This window comes from Phasianus colchicus, chromosome 26 (genome assembly GCF_987193195.1).
Source record: "Phasianus colchicus chromosome 26, bPhaCol1.hap1.1, whole genome shotgun sequence".
NCBI classification, from domain to species: Eukaryota; Metazoa; Chordata; class Aves; order Galliformes; family Phasianidae; genus Phasianus; species Phasianus colchicus.
In genome coordinates this window covers 2141213-2157157 of record NC_143461.1, presented here as the reverse complement: position 1 = coordinate 2157157, position 15945 = coordinate 2141213, and the positions used below count along the sequence as shown (strand labels likewise).

The following is a 15945-nucleotide window of genomic DNA, read 5'->3' as shown; positions in this document are numbered from 1 at the left end:
TCCCCACCTCCCTGGGCAGCCTATTCCCAAATCCTGCCTCACTTGGGCTCCCCATGGGGACAGCGCTGGCTCTTGTCCCTGCATAGCTTTGCAAGCTCAAGGTTGGCATTGCCAGCGCAGGGACGGCCACCCCAGCGTCTGAGCTGCATTCAAAACCACCCCCCCAAGGAAAGTCCCCGCTGCAGCCCATTTACATGAGCAGGAAAGGCAGCGTCGTGCGTAGAGCAGCACTTCGCCATTTTTGGGTGCGGAGGTCGGAGCAACGCTGTGCAAAGGTTGGCACCTGGATGCTGTCCTGCTGCCCGCAGCGAGAAGATGGGAGATTTCTGCAGGAGGCTGTGGGTGCTCCAGGCCAACCTCTGGCTGATGGCTGTGGCTGCAGGTAGGCACCAGCGTTTGGGCTCCGTGTTGCAGAGGGCCGTAGCGGTGAGGAAGCGCACGCAGTGCCACGCGTCCCTACGCTTTGTGCACCACGGGATTCCATCCAGACAACCACATCCAAGGGCATCTGCTTTAAACTCTGTGGTCACGCGTGAAGGTAGCCCATGGGTGTGGAGGGGTGGCGATGGGAGCTGGTGGGCAGCTGGAAGCAGCGGAGCTTTCATGGCCAAGGAGCAGAAAAAAAGGATTTTTTTCACCATTTTGGACCCTCAGAGATTAGAGTATGAGAAGAAGTCAGGCCAGCACAGTGCTGAAGCTGCAGCCAAGCCACCTTCCTTTGCTCTGTGAGCTTGAGCACCAAGGAGAAACGGGAGCAAAAAGACTTTTGGAGGTGGAACTGTTTGGGCTTTCCATCCCTGCAGAATCAGCGTTCCACCCCGGGATGTGACTCCTGCCCCCTTCCTCCCCCTCTTGCTCAGTGCAGGGAACCCCCAAGCCCTGCAGCAGCACCCACCCCATCTTCAGACTGGGGATCCTTTCTTGGGGGTCTTTCCCCCAGAGGGCATCTGCTGGGTGCCCACCCGAGCCCTGCAGGGTTTGGGGTCACCAGCTTTCACTATGGCTCTTGGGGTGGCTTTGAGGGATTCGCTGCAACAGGGACTTTGGCTCTGGAGGCTCTGTGGGTTGCACAGTGAGGAATCAGTGGGGTTTGGCAGAGAGCAGATGGAGGTGGGCACTGAAGCGATGCAGTAAACAGAGCTGTGCTTCCTGCCCAGCTGCAGCAAGGGGAACCGGGGTGCCTGCGGTGCTGGGGGTCCCCAGCTTCAGTAGCAAAGGCAGGTTTGGGTGGGATGTCATCCAGAAAGCTGCTTACCTAGAGGAAATTCAGGAGATGGGATGGACGTAGAAGGGTTTGTATCCGTATGTCCTGGGTGATGCTCCAAAGCACGCTGTCCCATATGGGGTGGACATGCACAGTACTTGTCATCCCATCCGGAATTTCTTATGTGTGTTTGTCCACATGGGCTTGTCATACATGGGTTTGTTCTACACAGACTTGTCCTACAACTCTTTGCACTATGTAGGCTTCTCCACATGGGTTTGTCCTCTATGGGTTTGTCCCACAAAGGCTTGTCCTACATAAGTTTCTCCTACATGGGGTTGTCCTATATGGGTTTGTCCTTCATGAGTTTGTCTTACATGGTTTTGCCCTACAGAGGTTCGTACTATGTGGGTTTGTCCTACATGAGTTTGTCCTGCATGGGTTTGTCCTACATGTTCTTGTCTACACGGGTTTGTCTTACAAGGCTTTGTCCTACATGAGTTTGTCCTGCATGGGTTTGTCCTACAAAGGGTTGTCCACATGGGTTTGTCCTACAGAGGGTTGTCCACATGGGTTTGTCCTACATGGGTTTGTCCTACACGGGCCCTCGTCCACTGTCTCAGGCCCCTTCTCCTATCCTACAGGTGGGATCCCAACAGACAGGAACAGCACCAGTAACAGCACAGGTAACACCTCCAGCCTGTCGGGCTCTTCCCCATGTCCCCACGGTGCCACCCCATACCCGTCCCCAGCAGAGCTGGAGGTGCCCCAAAGCCCTTCCCCAGGCTGTGCCCTCCTCCACGGCACATCCCCAACCCCACATCAGCACAGCTGGATCCGCTTTGCCTCTCTGATAATTGGGCTGTAATTTGGGAGCACACTGGTCCTAACGAGGTGCAGAAAGAGAGGGGTGGGAGCACCAAGAAACCATCCCGTTCAAGCCGTTCCCATAGAAAACTATGAGTCTGCACTCAAAGCCTGCTGGCTTGCCGTGCCCACCCGTGTCCCCCGTAGGCAGCGGGTGCGTCGGGCTGTGGCAGCACCCACGTTACATGGCTGCCAAGAAGAACACACCCGTCCACTTCATCTGCTACACCCGTCAGCCCCACGCCATGCAGTGGTACAAAGCGTCGGCGGATGGAGAGGAGTTCCACGCGCTGGATCAGAGCTCCGATCGCTTCAGCATCAAGAATACAAACGACTACATCAACTTCACCATCTTCAGGATCAACTACGAGGACAACGGCATCTACGTGTGCGACAGCAAGAACTTCACAGAGGAGAAGAGGCAGCCACACTTGTGTGGGACAGAGCTCAGAGTCATGAGTGAGTGGGAGTCCCATCACTTCCATCACTTCACTTGGTTCTCCATTTCTTTTCACCTTTTTTCCCAACTCTGTAAACCTTACATCACGCTCCTGTGCACCCAGCTCTCCCTGTGCTGGACGCATGGTATGTGCCATCGTATCTGGGATGGCCTACATGGGTTTGTCCATGTGGATTTGTCCTTCGTGGGTTTGTCCACATGGATTTGTCCTTCATGGGTTTGTCCACATGGGTTTCAGATACAGCAGTGGGTGTTCCATCACACAGCAGGTGGCTCTTCGTATGTAGTCTGCCCATCCCATAGACACATCCCAGGGACTGTGTTCCTCACATAAACTGTTCTCCCTGCTCCTGGTCTTGCTCAGGACATCCCATAGTGGAGCTGGTCCCTGATGCCAGCCCCAGCAGGCTGCAATGCTGTCCCATTCCCATTCCCCTCCTCTCTGTGTCCCCACCCACTGGGAGCACAGCACAGAGAAGGGACTTGGGGTTTTCCCTGTGCTGCTGCTCCCAGGTCGCAGCAACATCCAGCAGATCCAGAACAGGAACACGCTGAAGGACACCATCATCATCATCCAGACCATCCTGCTGGTCATCTTCATCAGCGTCCCCATGCTCCTCTTCCTAGAAAAGGTGAGCGACAGCATCTCCAGTAGTGGGACTGTCCCTGGTCTTGGCACTGCCGTTCTCCCAGCGGTGTCCCATGTCCTGGGTGAGGCAGCAAGTGCAGAGATTGTGTTTGGGGCCATTGAATGGGAGCATTTCATGGGGTGTGCGGGACTGTCTATGGGAGCTGGGGAGCTGGCCTTGGGGCAGGGGATGGAGAACCCCACAGCACGCTGTGACACTCAGCCTGTGACTTTCTTCTCCATAGGGTGACGGAAAGGAAAGCCCTGAGGAAGACCACACCTATGAGGTAATGCTGCATGAGTGATAGAAATACCTCAACAAAATCAGCTTGACCCTTGGACTAGCCAGCTGTGCCCTCCTGGGTGTCTGCCACCAGCCCTTGTAGGGCACACGGGGCACGTTCATCCCCAGTGCATGATGCACGTTGGCCATAAAGGGCTGTGGATACAGGCCAAGCCAAGCTCTGTGCACGTTCACCCACCTATCACCATCTCCTCCCATCCCAGAAGCTGCCCTCTTCTCTGGGGGAACGCTCCAGGGATGGATCCCCACTGGGGGTTCCCTGTGTCCCAACCTCTTCCTTCTCGCTGCAGGGCCTGGAGGTGGAGCAGATTGCCACCTACGAGGACATCACTCCTTTCCGGGACATGAAGGCCAAATGGACAGTCGGGGAGCACCCAGGAGAGGAGTGAGGGGTGCTGCACCCACCACCAGGATGGCACCGGCAGCACCACCCCATGACAGCACCACACTGGTGCCACCACGGACCTCCAAGGACTTGGTGCCACCACCTCCAGCTGCCTTGTACAGAGCTCAGGTCCTGCTGCCTCCCAGCTCATGCTTGGTCGCATCCAAGCTGTGCAAGCAAGGCTGTCCTGCCCTGGCTGCTGCCCATCCTGCCCCACTGCTGAACCCCAAAACCCTACATAGATAATAGGAACCAACCTCAGAGCCCAGCAGCCCCAAATGCCAGGCAGTCCCACACCACGGTGCTGAGCTGTAGCATGGTTAATGCCACCAAGGTGCTATGCTGGTGACCCCATGGACACACGCAATTCCCCCCCATGCTGCAAGGACCCTGCTGGGCTGTGAGACCCTCCCAATAGCCCTGTGCTCCTGGTAGGGGAGCCGTGGAGAGCAGCACCATGGGGCCGGTAGATCTGGGGCCAGTGTGTTATCTCTCAAGCCACAGACATGTCCAGTTGGCCAAGCTGGAAGTTGACAAAGTTGGCTGTTTTCTGAGATGAAGGATCCTCCACAAGTGCCTTGTTTTATCCCATAGACTTGAAGAAAGACCAGGGAACAACAGGCACACAGAGGGCTTGCTCCTCTCCAGGCAGGAGCTGTGGCACAGGGCTGTCCCCCTGGTGAGGGACACCCTCAGAACCAATGGAAGGATGTAAATAGCGGGACGCAGACGTCCAACTGCTCTTTTAAGTCCTAATAAAGGTGATGGGTGAACTCCCACCTTGCACACCTGCAGGCATCCGAGCTGTGTTGCACCGTGCCCAGTCCTGGTGCTGGGGGTGTTGGGGCTGGCAACGGGCTGAAGGTCCCTTGCAGGACAGCTGCACCGTGCAGCTCGCTGTGCCTCGGCCCTGAGGAGAAGCAGATGGGACTGTGCTGCTTCCTGAAACAGCCTGCGAAGACTGAGGGTAAACTGTGAGGAAACAGGGCTGCTCAGCAGGGAGAAACGAGCCCCGGCTCCCAAGCTGTGTGGGATTTCGGGAGGAGTGGGGCTCACCCCTCCATGCCATTTCCAGCGATGAAATGGAAGAGGAAGGAGAGCATTTCAGCCTTCCCAGTTCCCAACTGCTTTCTCTGCTCTGTGTAAACAACTCACCCAACCGACGGAACAGAGCCACGCAGACACACAGGACTGCAGCTTGCACCTGGAGAGGAAACCACTGGTGACCAAAGCAGTTTCGGTGACCCCAGTTCCGCTCTGCTGCCTGGCTGCTCTTAGCAGGGGCCTCAGCTTCCTTTGACATGTCAGAAGCAAATAAATATTTCTGCATTTCTGCATTATTTTAAACACTTAGATTAGCTTCTAGGAAGCAGAGAGAGGGGTTTTGTTGCAGTTTTATACTGAAATAGGTTTTATTTAAAGCGCAGCCGGTATAAATGGATGTGGGGTGGTGTGTACAGCCCAGGCTCTGTGATATTGCCTGGTTTGTATCCACCACTGGGGGATGGTTGGGCACACACACACCTGCAGGGAACATTGCCTCCTCTGCCCAAACACTGCTGGGATGCTCACAGCAAAGCAAGAGGATGTGGAACCACCAGGGAAGGAAAGAGAGGGCGAAGGGGGAAGGGAAGAGGGAAGGAGAAAAGGGAAGGGAAGGAAAAGAGTTCCTTCTTTCAAATAAGAAAAGGATTTTGGAGGATATTGTGCGTCATGCTGCTTTCTGACATGACCCTTTGGGTTGCACACGTGGGCACGTGAAAGGCAGAAGAATGCCAAGCTGATATTTGAGAGCTGCTTATGCAACTGTCATTGTGCCAGTGGCATGCAATCTCAGTCACACACCGCCTTCTGCCCCATTGAATGCAAGCCGGGGGGGGAAACAGCCCTCTAGGGCAGTGCACAGGGTGGAACATGGCATCTCCTGACTGCAAGACGGAAAATGTTGGCTTTTCATGCCATGCTTTTACTTACAGAGCTGCAGGGGCAGCAGGGCAGCGGTGCTCAGTGCCGCAGCTGTGGCATCATTGCTAACGGCAGCAGAGCTGGGGTGCCTGCTGCTCTGCTCACCTCTGACAAACACGGACATATTTAAACACAGTCTGGAGCAGAAAAACACCCCCAGATGTTGCTGGCTATTGGGTGACCGGATACCTGATAGCTGCAGGACCCACTGTTCCCTCTCCTCTAGGGACTGACATTTACGCGCGCAAACACCGCGGGGCTTCTCGGAACAGCTCATTTATTAACGAGCTCTCACACCCTGTGCTCTGGTGATGATGCTGCTCTTGGAAATCAGAGACAAACCAGGGGCAGGTTGGACCCACAGCCAGGAGGCCAAAGTGCTGTCAGTGCCCTATGGGGAGTGAATCCCTCCTGCAGTTGTCCATCCCAGGTTCGGCCTCGTGTGGCTCAGGGATGGGCGTGCTGGGACTTCTGCTCTTCCCCTTCTTCTCTTCCTCCTTTCCACACCAGTCCTCTGCTTAATCCAGAGGTATCTCTCATTCCTACCAAGCAAAAGCAAAAAGCAGCTGACTGCCAGTTTTTTCTCATTCGTATCAAACAAGAGCAGAAGGCTCTGGGATCACTGGGATCACCAGACCCCAAAGCTTTGTCCAACTGAGGAGCTGAGAAACCTCCCAGAGCTCTGCCATTGGGTTCTGCAGTGGTCCAAATCCAAGCAAGCACTGCCTGTGAAGCTCTTCTGACAACATCCATCCTGCTCTAACCCCACTAAACAGGAAACCATCCCACCTGCTCTAAGCCAGAAGTCCCCTGCACTGCCCTGCCAGCCCTGGTAACCGTGGGGCAGAAAAAACAGGCAGGAAAACCAGGTGGATTTTCTACCTGTGTGGGAAATTCCCCTGTGTAAGCACAGAACAGATTTGGGATGGATTTTCCAATGGTGATAAAACCTCTGGTTGCAATAAACAGCAGAATATGAAGAAAAAGTTCAGCACTAATTTTATCCCCAGGCAAACATCCTCCCCAACCTTTCCATCTCCGTATAAATGACTAGAATGAGGTAGCACCATGGCGAGCACATCTGCATTTATGCAAGGAGGGGATATGGAGAGGTGGCGGTGATCATGAACACCCCCATCCATTTTAAACAGACCCCCACTATATAAGGGGTGTCTCACCTGTTATCATCACCTGGATGAAAGGAGGAAACACTCAAGCAACACCCGAGCATCTCTCCTGGCGGGAATGGCTCCAGGTACTTTGCTTTATCTCAGATTTAATGGACTGCTGCATGCTTTGGGTGATGGGATATGATGTGGGGTGGTGCTGTGATGGGCTCTGAATTAAAACGTGGCAACTTACAGATCAGTGACAAAGGATATCTTTCCCTACAGCGCGACTTCATACCATGAACAGACTCGGGTAACCCTGAGCCTAACCTTGACAAGGGGCAGGAATGAGCTGCAGAATACAAAGAACAAAGCAAACCAGAGTTGTAATAGTTATTGCTATCATTGATGTTGCCAGGGATATTAAAACTCAATTCCAAGGCTTTAAACAGAGATCAGGATGATATCTAATCATAGACTCATAGAATGGCCTGGGTTGAAAAGCACTTCAAAGATAATAATGCAATCCCCCTGCACTTGTCCAAGTCCCGCAGGCTCCAGAGCATTCCTCCACCCAAGTTAACCTCCACTGAGATTAACTTTTGAAAGTGGACACTCGTGTGAGCTGGATGTCAAGGGTTAATAACCTTCAGGATTGGCAGTGACCCCCAGATCCTAGAGGTGTGTCCCAGAGAGCCACAGCACAGGTAATGCAACCACTTCTTGTCCCAGTGAAGGCAGCAGCACGGTGCAAACAGAGCTCAGCTGAGCTGTTCCCAGTGCTCACCCAGTGCTCTCCATCCCGTTTGCTCATGCACCAAAGAGCATCCCATGCTCTGCTCAGGAAGGTGAAACCTATCAAAAAACATGAGGGAAAATAAAGGGATGGGCTCCAGTTTTCATGGAGCAACAATGATTCCTGAGCCCCAAGGGTGAGGGGATGGGGTTTTACGGAGGGCTGCACTCACAGGCAGACACAACCCTGATCCCCAGGTGCCACCAAAGGACAGGTAACCCCTCTCCTCTCCACTCTGCTGCAGGCTTGTGGTTTTCTCCTCTCCTCATTGCTGTGGTCACGCTGGGACTGCCTCAGGGAGCTGCTGCCACCTTCCCTGCCATACCCCTCTCCAGCCTGTTTGCCAACGCTGTGCTGAGGGCTCAGCACCTCCACCTCCTGGCTGCTGAGACGTACAAAGAGTTCGTAAGTGTTGGCCATCTTGTTAGCTTGATGTTTCCAGGACATTCCATGGCTTTCCTCCCTGCATCAATTCCTGCAAGCAAAGACTTTTCAGCTGTCAGTGTCTCCCGAGGAGGAGAAAGGGTCTTAATGGGGTAGGACAGGTGATGACCGACCAGCCTGTCCTCCCCACAGCTCTCTGCCTCCTCCTGCAAGGAGTCACCTACTCCTGTCCACGTGTTTTGTGCTCACCTCAACCCTCTGCCTCAGTGAGAGCAGATCTGTGAGTCCAGGAGGTGTTGTGCCAACATGTGGGCTCCACTTTCCCACCTGCCAGTCCTGCACAGAGTTGCACATCATGTCCCACGTTTCCTTCTTGCAAAGAGCAACCTGCCAGGAAAGAGAGAGGAAAGAGTCCATGCTTTCTCTCATCACACGATCTGAGTGTTTGTGGGATGTCTCCGCAGGAACGCACCTATATTCCAGAGGACCAGCGGTACACCAACAAAAACTCCCAGGCTGCATTTTGTTACTCAGAAACCATCCCAGCTCCCACAGGGAAGGATGACGCCCAGCAGAAATCGGTGAGTTGTCTCCCCCAGGTACACACAGCACTGTTCTATGGAACAGAGGGTTTCCACGTGGCATCTCTCCTGAGATTCTTACTTTTCACACCCTGCGTGCAGAAAGACACGGGTTGGGCAATAAATCATATTCCCACCCTAAATAAAGCCTTAAAAAAAGGGACTCAAGTCTGAGTGGTGCTGCTCAGCTTACAGAGCTGCCTCTGGGCTGCTTCAGGGTGAGCAGGGCATGGAGCAGCACTACAGAACACCTCACCTGCGCAGCTCTGAAATCCTTTTGTAATTTCAGGACATGGAGCTGCTTCGGTTTTCACTGGTTCTCATCCAGTCCTGGCTGACCCCTGTGCAGTACCTAAGCAAGGTGTTCACAAACAATTTGGTTTTTGGCACCTCAGACAGAGTGTTTGAGAAACTAAAGGACCTGGAAGAAGGGATCCAAGCCCTGATGAGGGTAAGTCTGTATAGTGATGGAAGCCTGCATTCTAATATTTCTCTCTTACCTGACATTTAGATTAACACAGCGCCCAGACCACAGGCAGCTGGAGGCTGCTGTTCTTAATGCATTGGCACAGCTGCCCAGGGAGGTGGGGAGGTTCACCACCTCTGGAGGTGTCCCAAGAACGTGGGGATGTGACACTGAGGGATGTGGTTATGGGTATGGTGGGGGTGGGCTGGGGTTGGGCTTTGGGTCTTTCCAACCTGAACAACTCTATGATGAAGTTTCGCTTTGTTATTTTGAATGATGTTGCTTGTTGTCAGAATCCTTTCTTGGATGTGCTCAGTGTCAGCACAGCTAGAGACCCACATCTGTGCCACATGAGTATGGACAATTGTTTATATCTTATAGACCCTAAATAACTATAAGAGCCAGGCTTGGGAGCAAACAGACCCTCTGTCCTGACATTTTTGTTCAGAAAAGCTGTGGCGGCACTTCCCTGGAGGTCTCAAAGCCACAGATGGGGCCCTGGGCAGCCTGAGTTGGTGGGGGGCACCGAGCCCATGGAAGGGGGTGGGGGTGAGACTGGGGGGGCTTTGAGGTCCCTTCCAACCCAACCATCGTGTGATTCCATGGTTCTGTGATCTTCGAGGTCCCTTCCAACCCAATTATGCTGTGATCCGATGGTACTGCGAACTTCAAGGTCTCTTCCAACCCAACCAGGCTGTGATTCCACAGTCCTGCAATGTTTGAGCTCCCTTCCAACCCAACCATGCCGTGATTCCACGGTTCTGTGAACATTAAGGTCCCTTCCAACCCAACCACGCTGTGATTCCACGACACTCCAGCTGCAGCTCCATCTGCAGCACCACTTCCAGATTTTGCTGTCCACTGATACGAGTGCAGGTGCTGAGAACCGATACCCAGAACACCTCCATCCCTTCCACACTGTTTACTCACCCCAAACAGTTCCGAGCCACGCGGGGCGAGCAGCAGCTGCAGATCACAGCTCCATGATGCCCAGGGCTGGGTCAGAGCCTTGTTCACTGTTAAAATAGGAGCAAAGACAGCCTCACTTTGCCAGCAGCCCCTCGCTCAGCCGCAGCCCTCTCACCCCGCAGGAGTTGGAGGATCGCAGCCCGCGGGGCCCGCAGCTCCTCAGACCCTCCTACGACAGGTTCGACATCCACCTGCGCAGCGAGGACGCCCTGCTGAAGAACTACGGCCTGCTGTCCTGCTTCAAGAAGGACCTGCACAAAGTGGAGACCTACCTGAAGGTGATGAAGTGCCGGCGCTTCGGGGAGAGCAACTGCAACATCTGAGGCTCTCCGTGCCGGCGCCGTGGCTGACAGCCCCATTCCTCCCCCCCCCCCCAAACCACCCCATCACCAAAAACACGAGGAATAAAATCCCACAACGCTGAGCTTTGTTTGCTGGCTGCTGGTTGGGGATATAGGGAGGGTTTGGGGCGGGCTCAGGGCTGGGTAAAGGGGAGGGAGGAAGGGGGGACCGGGCATGGCGGAGGTGCTGGAGTTCCGGGTGCCTGCGGGGAGCGTGCAGACATTGCTGGTGTGGGGGCTGGAGCCAGAGCCGGGCCTGGAGGTGGGCATGGGGATGGGGGTAAGGGGTGGGGGTGGGGTTGGAGCCTGGGGATGGGGTCGGGGTGTGGGGTTGGGGGTTGGGATTGGGACTGGGACTCAAGGCTGGGGCTGGATTTGAGATTGGGCTTGGGGCCTGGGGATGGGGGTAAGGGGTGGGGGACTGGGATCGAATTCTGGGGTTGTCAGGACCTGGAGATGGGATCAGGGGCTGGGGATGGGCCTTGGACTGGGGTCAGGGCCTGGGGCTGGGGTTGAGGCTGGGGCTTGGGGCTGGGAATGGGCCTGAGGCTGGGGATGGGGCCGGGGTTGGGGCCTGGGGGATGGAGGGCGAAGCCTGGGCCTGGAGCAGGGATTGGGGCCTGGGGCTGAGGATGGGGTTGGGGCCTGGAGATGGGTTTGAGATTGGGGTTGGGGCCTGGAGATGGGGGTGGGGGATTGGGATCAAAGCCTGGCGTTCTCAGGACCTGGAGATGGGGTCAGGGCTGGGGATGGGACTGGGGTCTGAGAATGGGGTCAGGGCCTGGGCATAGGATTGGGGTCAGGGCTCGGGGCTGGGCCCAGGGCTGGGGTTGAGGTCTGGGGGTGGGATCACGGCCTGGGCTTGGGGCTGGGGCTGGGGCTGGGGCTGGGGATGGGGATGGGGATGGGGATGGGGTCGGGGCCTGGGCCTGAGTCTGGGGAATGGGCCTGGAGATGGGATTGGGGTTGGGATTGGGATTGGGCCAGGGATGGGGATGGGGATCGGGACCTGAGGATGGGATCAGGGGCCTGGGGAAGGGCCTGGGACTGGGGCTAGAGCTGTGTTGCTGTGTTTGGGGAGCAGGGCCCCCCTTGGGACGGAGGAGAGGGGCCCAGGACCTGAGGATGGGATCAGGGGCCTGGGGAAGGGCCTGGGACTGGGGCTAGAGCTGTGTTGCTGTGTTTGGGGAGCAGGGCCCCCCTTGGGACGGAGGAGTGGGGCCCAGACCCCTGGTGCTGAAGGATGAGGCTGGGGGATATAACAGCCTCAGTTCCCCCGTTTGCACTGATCAATTCTCCCACTAAATTCCCTAGTGTAATTTTTACCCTCACCCCCACCTTTCATTGCCTTGTAATGTTTTGATCATATTTTAACTTCCTTGAGGCATTCTGGGCAATCCCAAGGGAGGGGAGGGAGATTTGTGCCCCTCTGGTCTGCAAAGCAAAGCTGCTGATAGAGCAGCAAAGCATCAGAGAGCCGCAATAAAACCCTGCCAACCTGCATGCAAAGCGTGTAACAGAGCTTCAGCAAAGCAGTGTGCCCACACAAAGCAAGTGGGCAGGGGGAAGGAGCTGGTCAGACCCTGGGGCACCCATGGATGTTCTATAAAATGCGCTTTTTTCTCTTGGTTTCTTTGTTGTTTGTGTTGTTTTGTTTGTTTTTGTTTTTTCCAAAGCATTCCCTGTTTTCAGTGTTTTCAAAATTTGGGTTGCTTTACTCGGTGCGAGCACACAGCAATGCTGCTGTGGCAGGGCCTGGCTGCTATGCCATCATCAAGTTCTACTCAGCTGCAGATGCCAGCAGAGCCCAGCATGCGTGCAACGGGCAAAGGCTATTTCAGAACTCTCCAATGAAGGTAAGGAGGATGGCCAAGCTGTGCCATCCCTCAGCACCAGGACCTGCAGCAGTAGGGTAGAAGCTCTGGGTGTATCTGATGATCTGTGAGATGCTATCTGTGCTAACTTGCTTGCTTCTTTCCTGAGCAGGTTTGTGTTTGCACCAAGCAGAAGGGATTTCAGCAGCAAGTCCTTGCTCTCAACAGCAACAAGTGCCAGGAATTGGCCAACCACTACCTTGGCTTTAATGGCTGGTCCAGCCGTATCATCACAGTAAGGGGCCCTTTCTAGTCTTAGAATCAGAATCTTTGAGGTTGGAAAAGACCACTGAGGTCATCAGCCCATCACCAGCATGCCCATTCATTGAACCATTAAGGTTGGAAAAGACCACTGAGATCATAAAGTCCAGCCATCAACTCATCACCACCATGCCCACTGAACTGTGTCCCTCCGTGCCACATCCTTGTCACTCCAACCATCAGCCTTCCCCTCGTTCTCCCATATTCCCCTCATTTATCCCATACTCTGAAAAAAAGCAGTTGGTGGAGTGCACAGAATTGTCCTCCAGTCAGCAAATAACAAGGACAGGTACAGAAACTGGGATTTAGGGTTCTTTTGAAAGCTTGAGAAGATTGCTGTGGGCAAGGGCATTGGCTGGGCTTCTGTTTGTGCACATGAGGGCAGCGGGTTTTCATGCAGTGAATAAAGCAGTGCCAGAGCTTGTCATTGAGTGCTGAGTTCCTGAGGTGACTGAGACTATGAAACATTTCTAAAATAGGGTCAAAACAGTCAGCATCCCCACTTTGCCTCCACCACCTGTGCAGAAAAGCTCTGTGCCACGCTGTGGCCAGTCACAACACCTCCTTCCTCTTTAATCTCAAACAATTACTTGTGGCCTTCCAACAGCTGCAGAACGTGTCTGGCTTTGATGATGAGAATGAGGAACTGGGAAAGAAGCGATCTGTGAGATACCTGTGTGCTGTGGAAGTAACGCTGCCCAACCACGGGGTACACAGCCGGGGAGTTGGGCTCGGTGAAGCAGACGTTGAAAATGGTGAAGGTTTGTTTTGGCCATTTGATTTTGTTTCCCATTGCCGTGCAGCTGCTTCGTCTGCAGGCTGTCATCTTAATTAACATGCTGTTTCATGGGCGTAGATCCTCTGGAGTTTGTCACAACCACAAGAAGAGTTCAGAAGCTCGCAGTCGGCAAAGCTTTGTCCAGTGCCTTTCAGAAGATACTCCTTGTGGTTTTAGGTAAGGCCTGGTTTGGGGTTAAACAAGCACTCAGTAGTCCCTACCCTTCTGTTGTCTTCAGTGTCTCTGGGGCTACTATCTGAGATTTCAATTAAAGAATCTGGCTCTGTGCCTACCCAGGAGCTGCTGGATGTGTTTTCCCTGCATTTCACATCTGGTGTTTTCCAAGCTTTCAGGTGACACTGAATTATGTGATAACTGAGTGCTTTAGCCCTTAACACATTCAACTTCAGGAGAGACCTTCATGTGATGAGGTCAGTGCCACCATTCTCACTTCACAAAGGAAGGACTTCCATAGCAGGCATCACCTCGTGCTGTGGTACTGACACAGCAAACCATCTGAGCAGGAACTTTGTTAAATTCAGCAGGATTTAATTAACCTGCCAGCTTTCTCCCCGGGATTCTTTAAGGCATTCCTTAGAAGGGAGGGTCTCTGGATGCAGATATTTTGCAGTGCTTTTTGCCTTCTGGTCCATGACGTATACAGAGCCCAGTAATTAACACGTTCCGTATCCTCATTTTCAGTTTCCACTCCATTTAGTCAGAACCTTTTGGTTTCCTGCAGAGAAGACAGAGAAAGAAGCAGCATTACCCAATGCAGTAACCACCACTCTTTTCCTCTGTACCTTGTAATTAACGTGACAAATCCTTCAGCTGTGTCCTTCCTCCACCCTAGAATCACAGCAGTAACGAAGTAGAGTTGCCCCACATGGAGCTGAGGGTAGTTTTAGTGTCACTGCACACAGTAACCATGTCTCTGCCTGCATGTTCTATTTCAGAGAGTGGTAAAGTGGCTGTGGAGTACAACCACGCTGCAGAGGAGCCCACAGACTCCCTAACAGAGGAGGAACTGGAGGGGCTTGTTCAGGTAACAGCAGCTGATGTTCAGCATTTGCACAGTATCTGTGAAAGTGGAAATCCCAGTCAAGTTACAGTAGGTTAAACCAAATTATTTTTAATAAGATCTTCAATAAAACTCCCCGTCTAGAAACGCACTTCATAGCCTTATCCCAACCCCAGGGGATGACTGCTAAAATGACCTGTGGGTAATTGTGAGAACTGTTAGCATGCACCCAACAAAGACACACAGATACGGTGCATTTGTTGTCACCACACTCGGTGAGATGAATTCTGAACGCCAGCTTTTTCACACTGCCAGTCCTCAGCAGCTTCTCAGCTCGGAATCACTGTGCTCTTTTGAAAGCAAGCTTTACTCTCACGTGATGCATCAGCAGCACACAGCGCAGTGTCCAATTCCTCCTGCAGTTTGCATGAAGGAAGTGGCTAATGAACCTTGTGACACATTCCTCCATTTGATGACACTGAGTCACCTATTGTCCAGAGGAACAATCTTCCTTTCTCACTGAAGTGTAACTAAAACAGGAGGTGTTTTTGCGTCTGAAGCAACCGATGTCCACCCGATTTGTTTCATCTGTTGAGGAGATGAAATTTATGCTTGGATTTCTCTTCCCAGGTCAATGAATTGCCTTTGCAACTGTTTGACTTTGAAGAAGAAGTTTTGTCTGACCTGACTCTGGATGATGAGCTCCCTGTGTGGGAGATGCCATCTAATTAGTGCAGGTCTGTCTTCAGATCACTTCCAAAAGTTTGATTAGGGTTGAAAGCCTAAAGCTGTGCAATGACAACTACCTCATATCCAACGTTTTATTTTTCTCCAAATACAGAAGAACAGTGAAAGAAATGGGCAACAGACCTGCAGTTACTAAAATTAAGCTAAAAAAATGTATGATGTTTCTGGGGAGAAAGTGTTTTCCTGTCAGCCTATGCAGGTCAGCTATATATGGAAACAAGCTTACCTACGTGGTGATTATTTAGACAGCGTAACAGATGTGCATAGCACTCAGAAAAAAATAAAATGAACAAGCAAGAGCAAGAGCAGTTTGGGTTAGCTGTGATCAGCAGGAGAAAGCCAGAGGCAGTGAGAGATGATGTACCAGCAGGAGTAGCTGTGGTACTTAAAAGTAATACTCCTCTGGGTGAAATTTCTCTTAGAGAGATAAACCGCAGCCCTGTGTTGATGTATTGAACAGTTGGGGCATCATTATGATGTAAAACAAAGATTCTTTTTAACTTAGAACATGTTTCTCATTAAATTAAGCAAACTTTTTTTTTTTTTTTTTTTTTGTAACTCTGTGTGCTGTGTGAATCTTTGGGGCAGTGAATTCAATGGGAATGTCCATCCACTCCGTAGATCTGAAGGGCTCGCAGTGGGGAGGGAATGCTCATTTCATAACAAACCTCTGCTCAGATTTTTGCCTCCTGCCCTTGGCACAGAAGAAAAATGGGAGAGCTCAAGGAAAAACCTGAGAGTCTAAGGGTGCACTAAGCACTAAGGGTGAAAGGAAAGGATCGTGGCACATTTAATTTAACAAAAC

The 15945-nt window shown here is 52.9% G+C and overlaps 3 protein-coding genes across 4 annotated transcripts; all 3 read left to right on the top strand.

The window, feature by feature from the left end:
- The first annotated feature begins 194 nt into the window (after nucleotides 1-194).
- Nucleotides 195-4638, top strand: CD79B (CD79b molecule). The gene is made up of 6 exons (XM_031600979.2): nucleotides 195-382; nucleotides 1849-1890; nucleotides 2219-2530; nucleotides 3045-3163; nucleotides 3405-3446; nucleotides 3754-4638. Exons 1-6 carry the CDS (start codon nucleotides 316-318, stop codon nucleotides 3850-3852), a joined length of 681 nt encoding a protein of 226 aa, XP_031456839.1. The 5' UTR covers nucleotides 195-315; the 3' UTR covers nucleotides 3853-4638.
- Nucleotides 4639-7862: 3224 nt separating this feature from the next.
- On the top strand, nucleotides 7863-10478 carry GH1 (growth hormone 1). The gene is made up of 4 exons (XM_031600878.2): nucleotides 7863-8123; nucleotides 8567-8683; nucleotides 8973-9134; nucleotides 10241-10478. Exons 1-4 carry the CDS (start codon nucleotides 7863-7865, stop codon nucleotides 10439-10441), a joined length of 741 nt encoding a protein of 246 aa, XP_031456738.1. The 3' UTR covers nucleotides 10442-10478.
- Nucleotides 10479-10502: 24 nt separating this feature from the next.
- Nucleotides 10503-15677, top strand: RDM1 (RAD52 motif containing 1). Of its 2 annotated transcripts, XM_031600976.2 has the most exons (7): nucleotides 10505-10721; nucleotides 12136-12315; nucleotides 12446-12568; nucleotides 13202-13355; nucleotides 13451-13549; nucleotides 14329-14417; nucleotides 15024-15677. In XM_031600976.2, exons 1-7 carry the CDS (start codon nucleotides 10635-10637, stop codon nucleotides 15123-15125), a joined length of 834 nt encoding a protein of 277 aa, XP_031456836.2. In that variant the 5' UTR covers nucleotides 10505-10634; the 3' UTR covers nucleotides 15126-15677. The 2 variants fall into 2 exon arrangements, 1 of the variants encoding a protein (XP_031456836.2); XR_016459971.1 differs by lacking the exon at nucleotides 15024-15677 and having other exon boundaries at nucleotides 10503-10721; nucleotides 13451-13803.
- The last annotated feature ends 268 nt before the right edge of the window (nucleotides 15678-15945 follow it).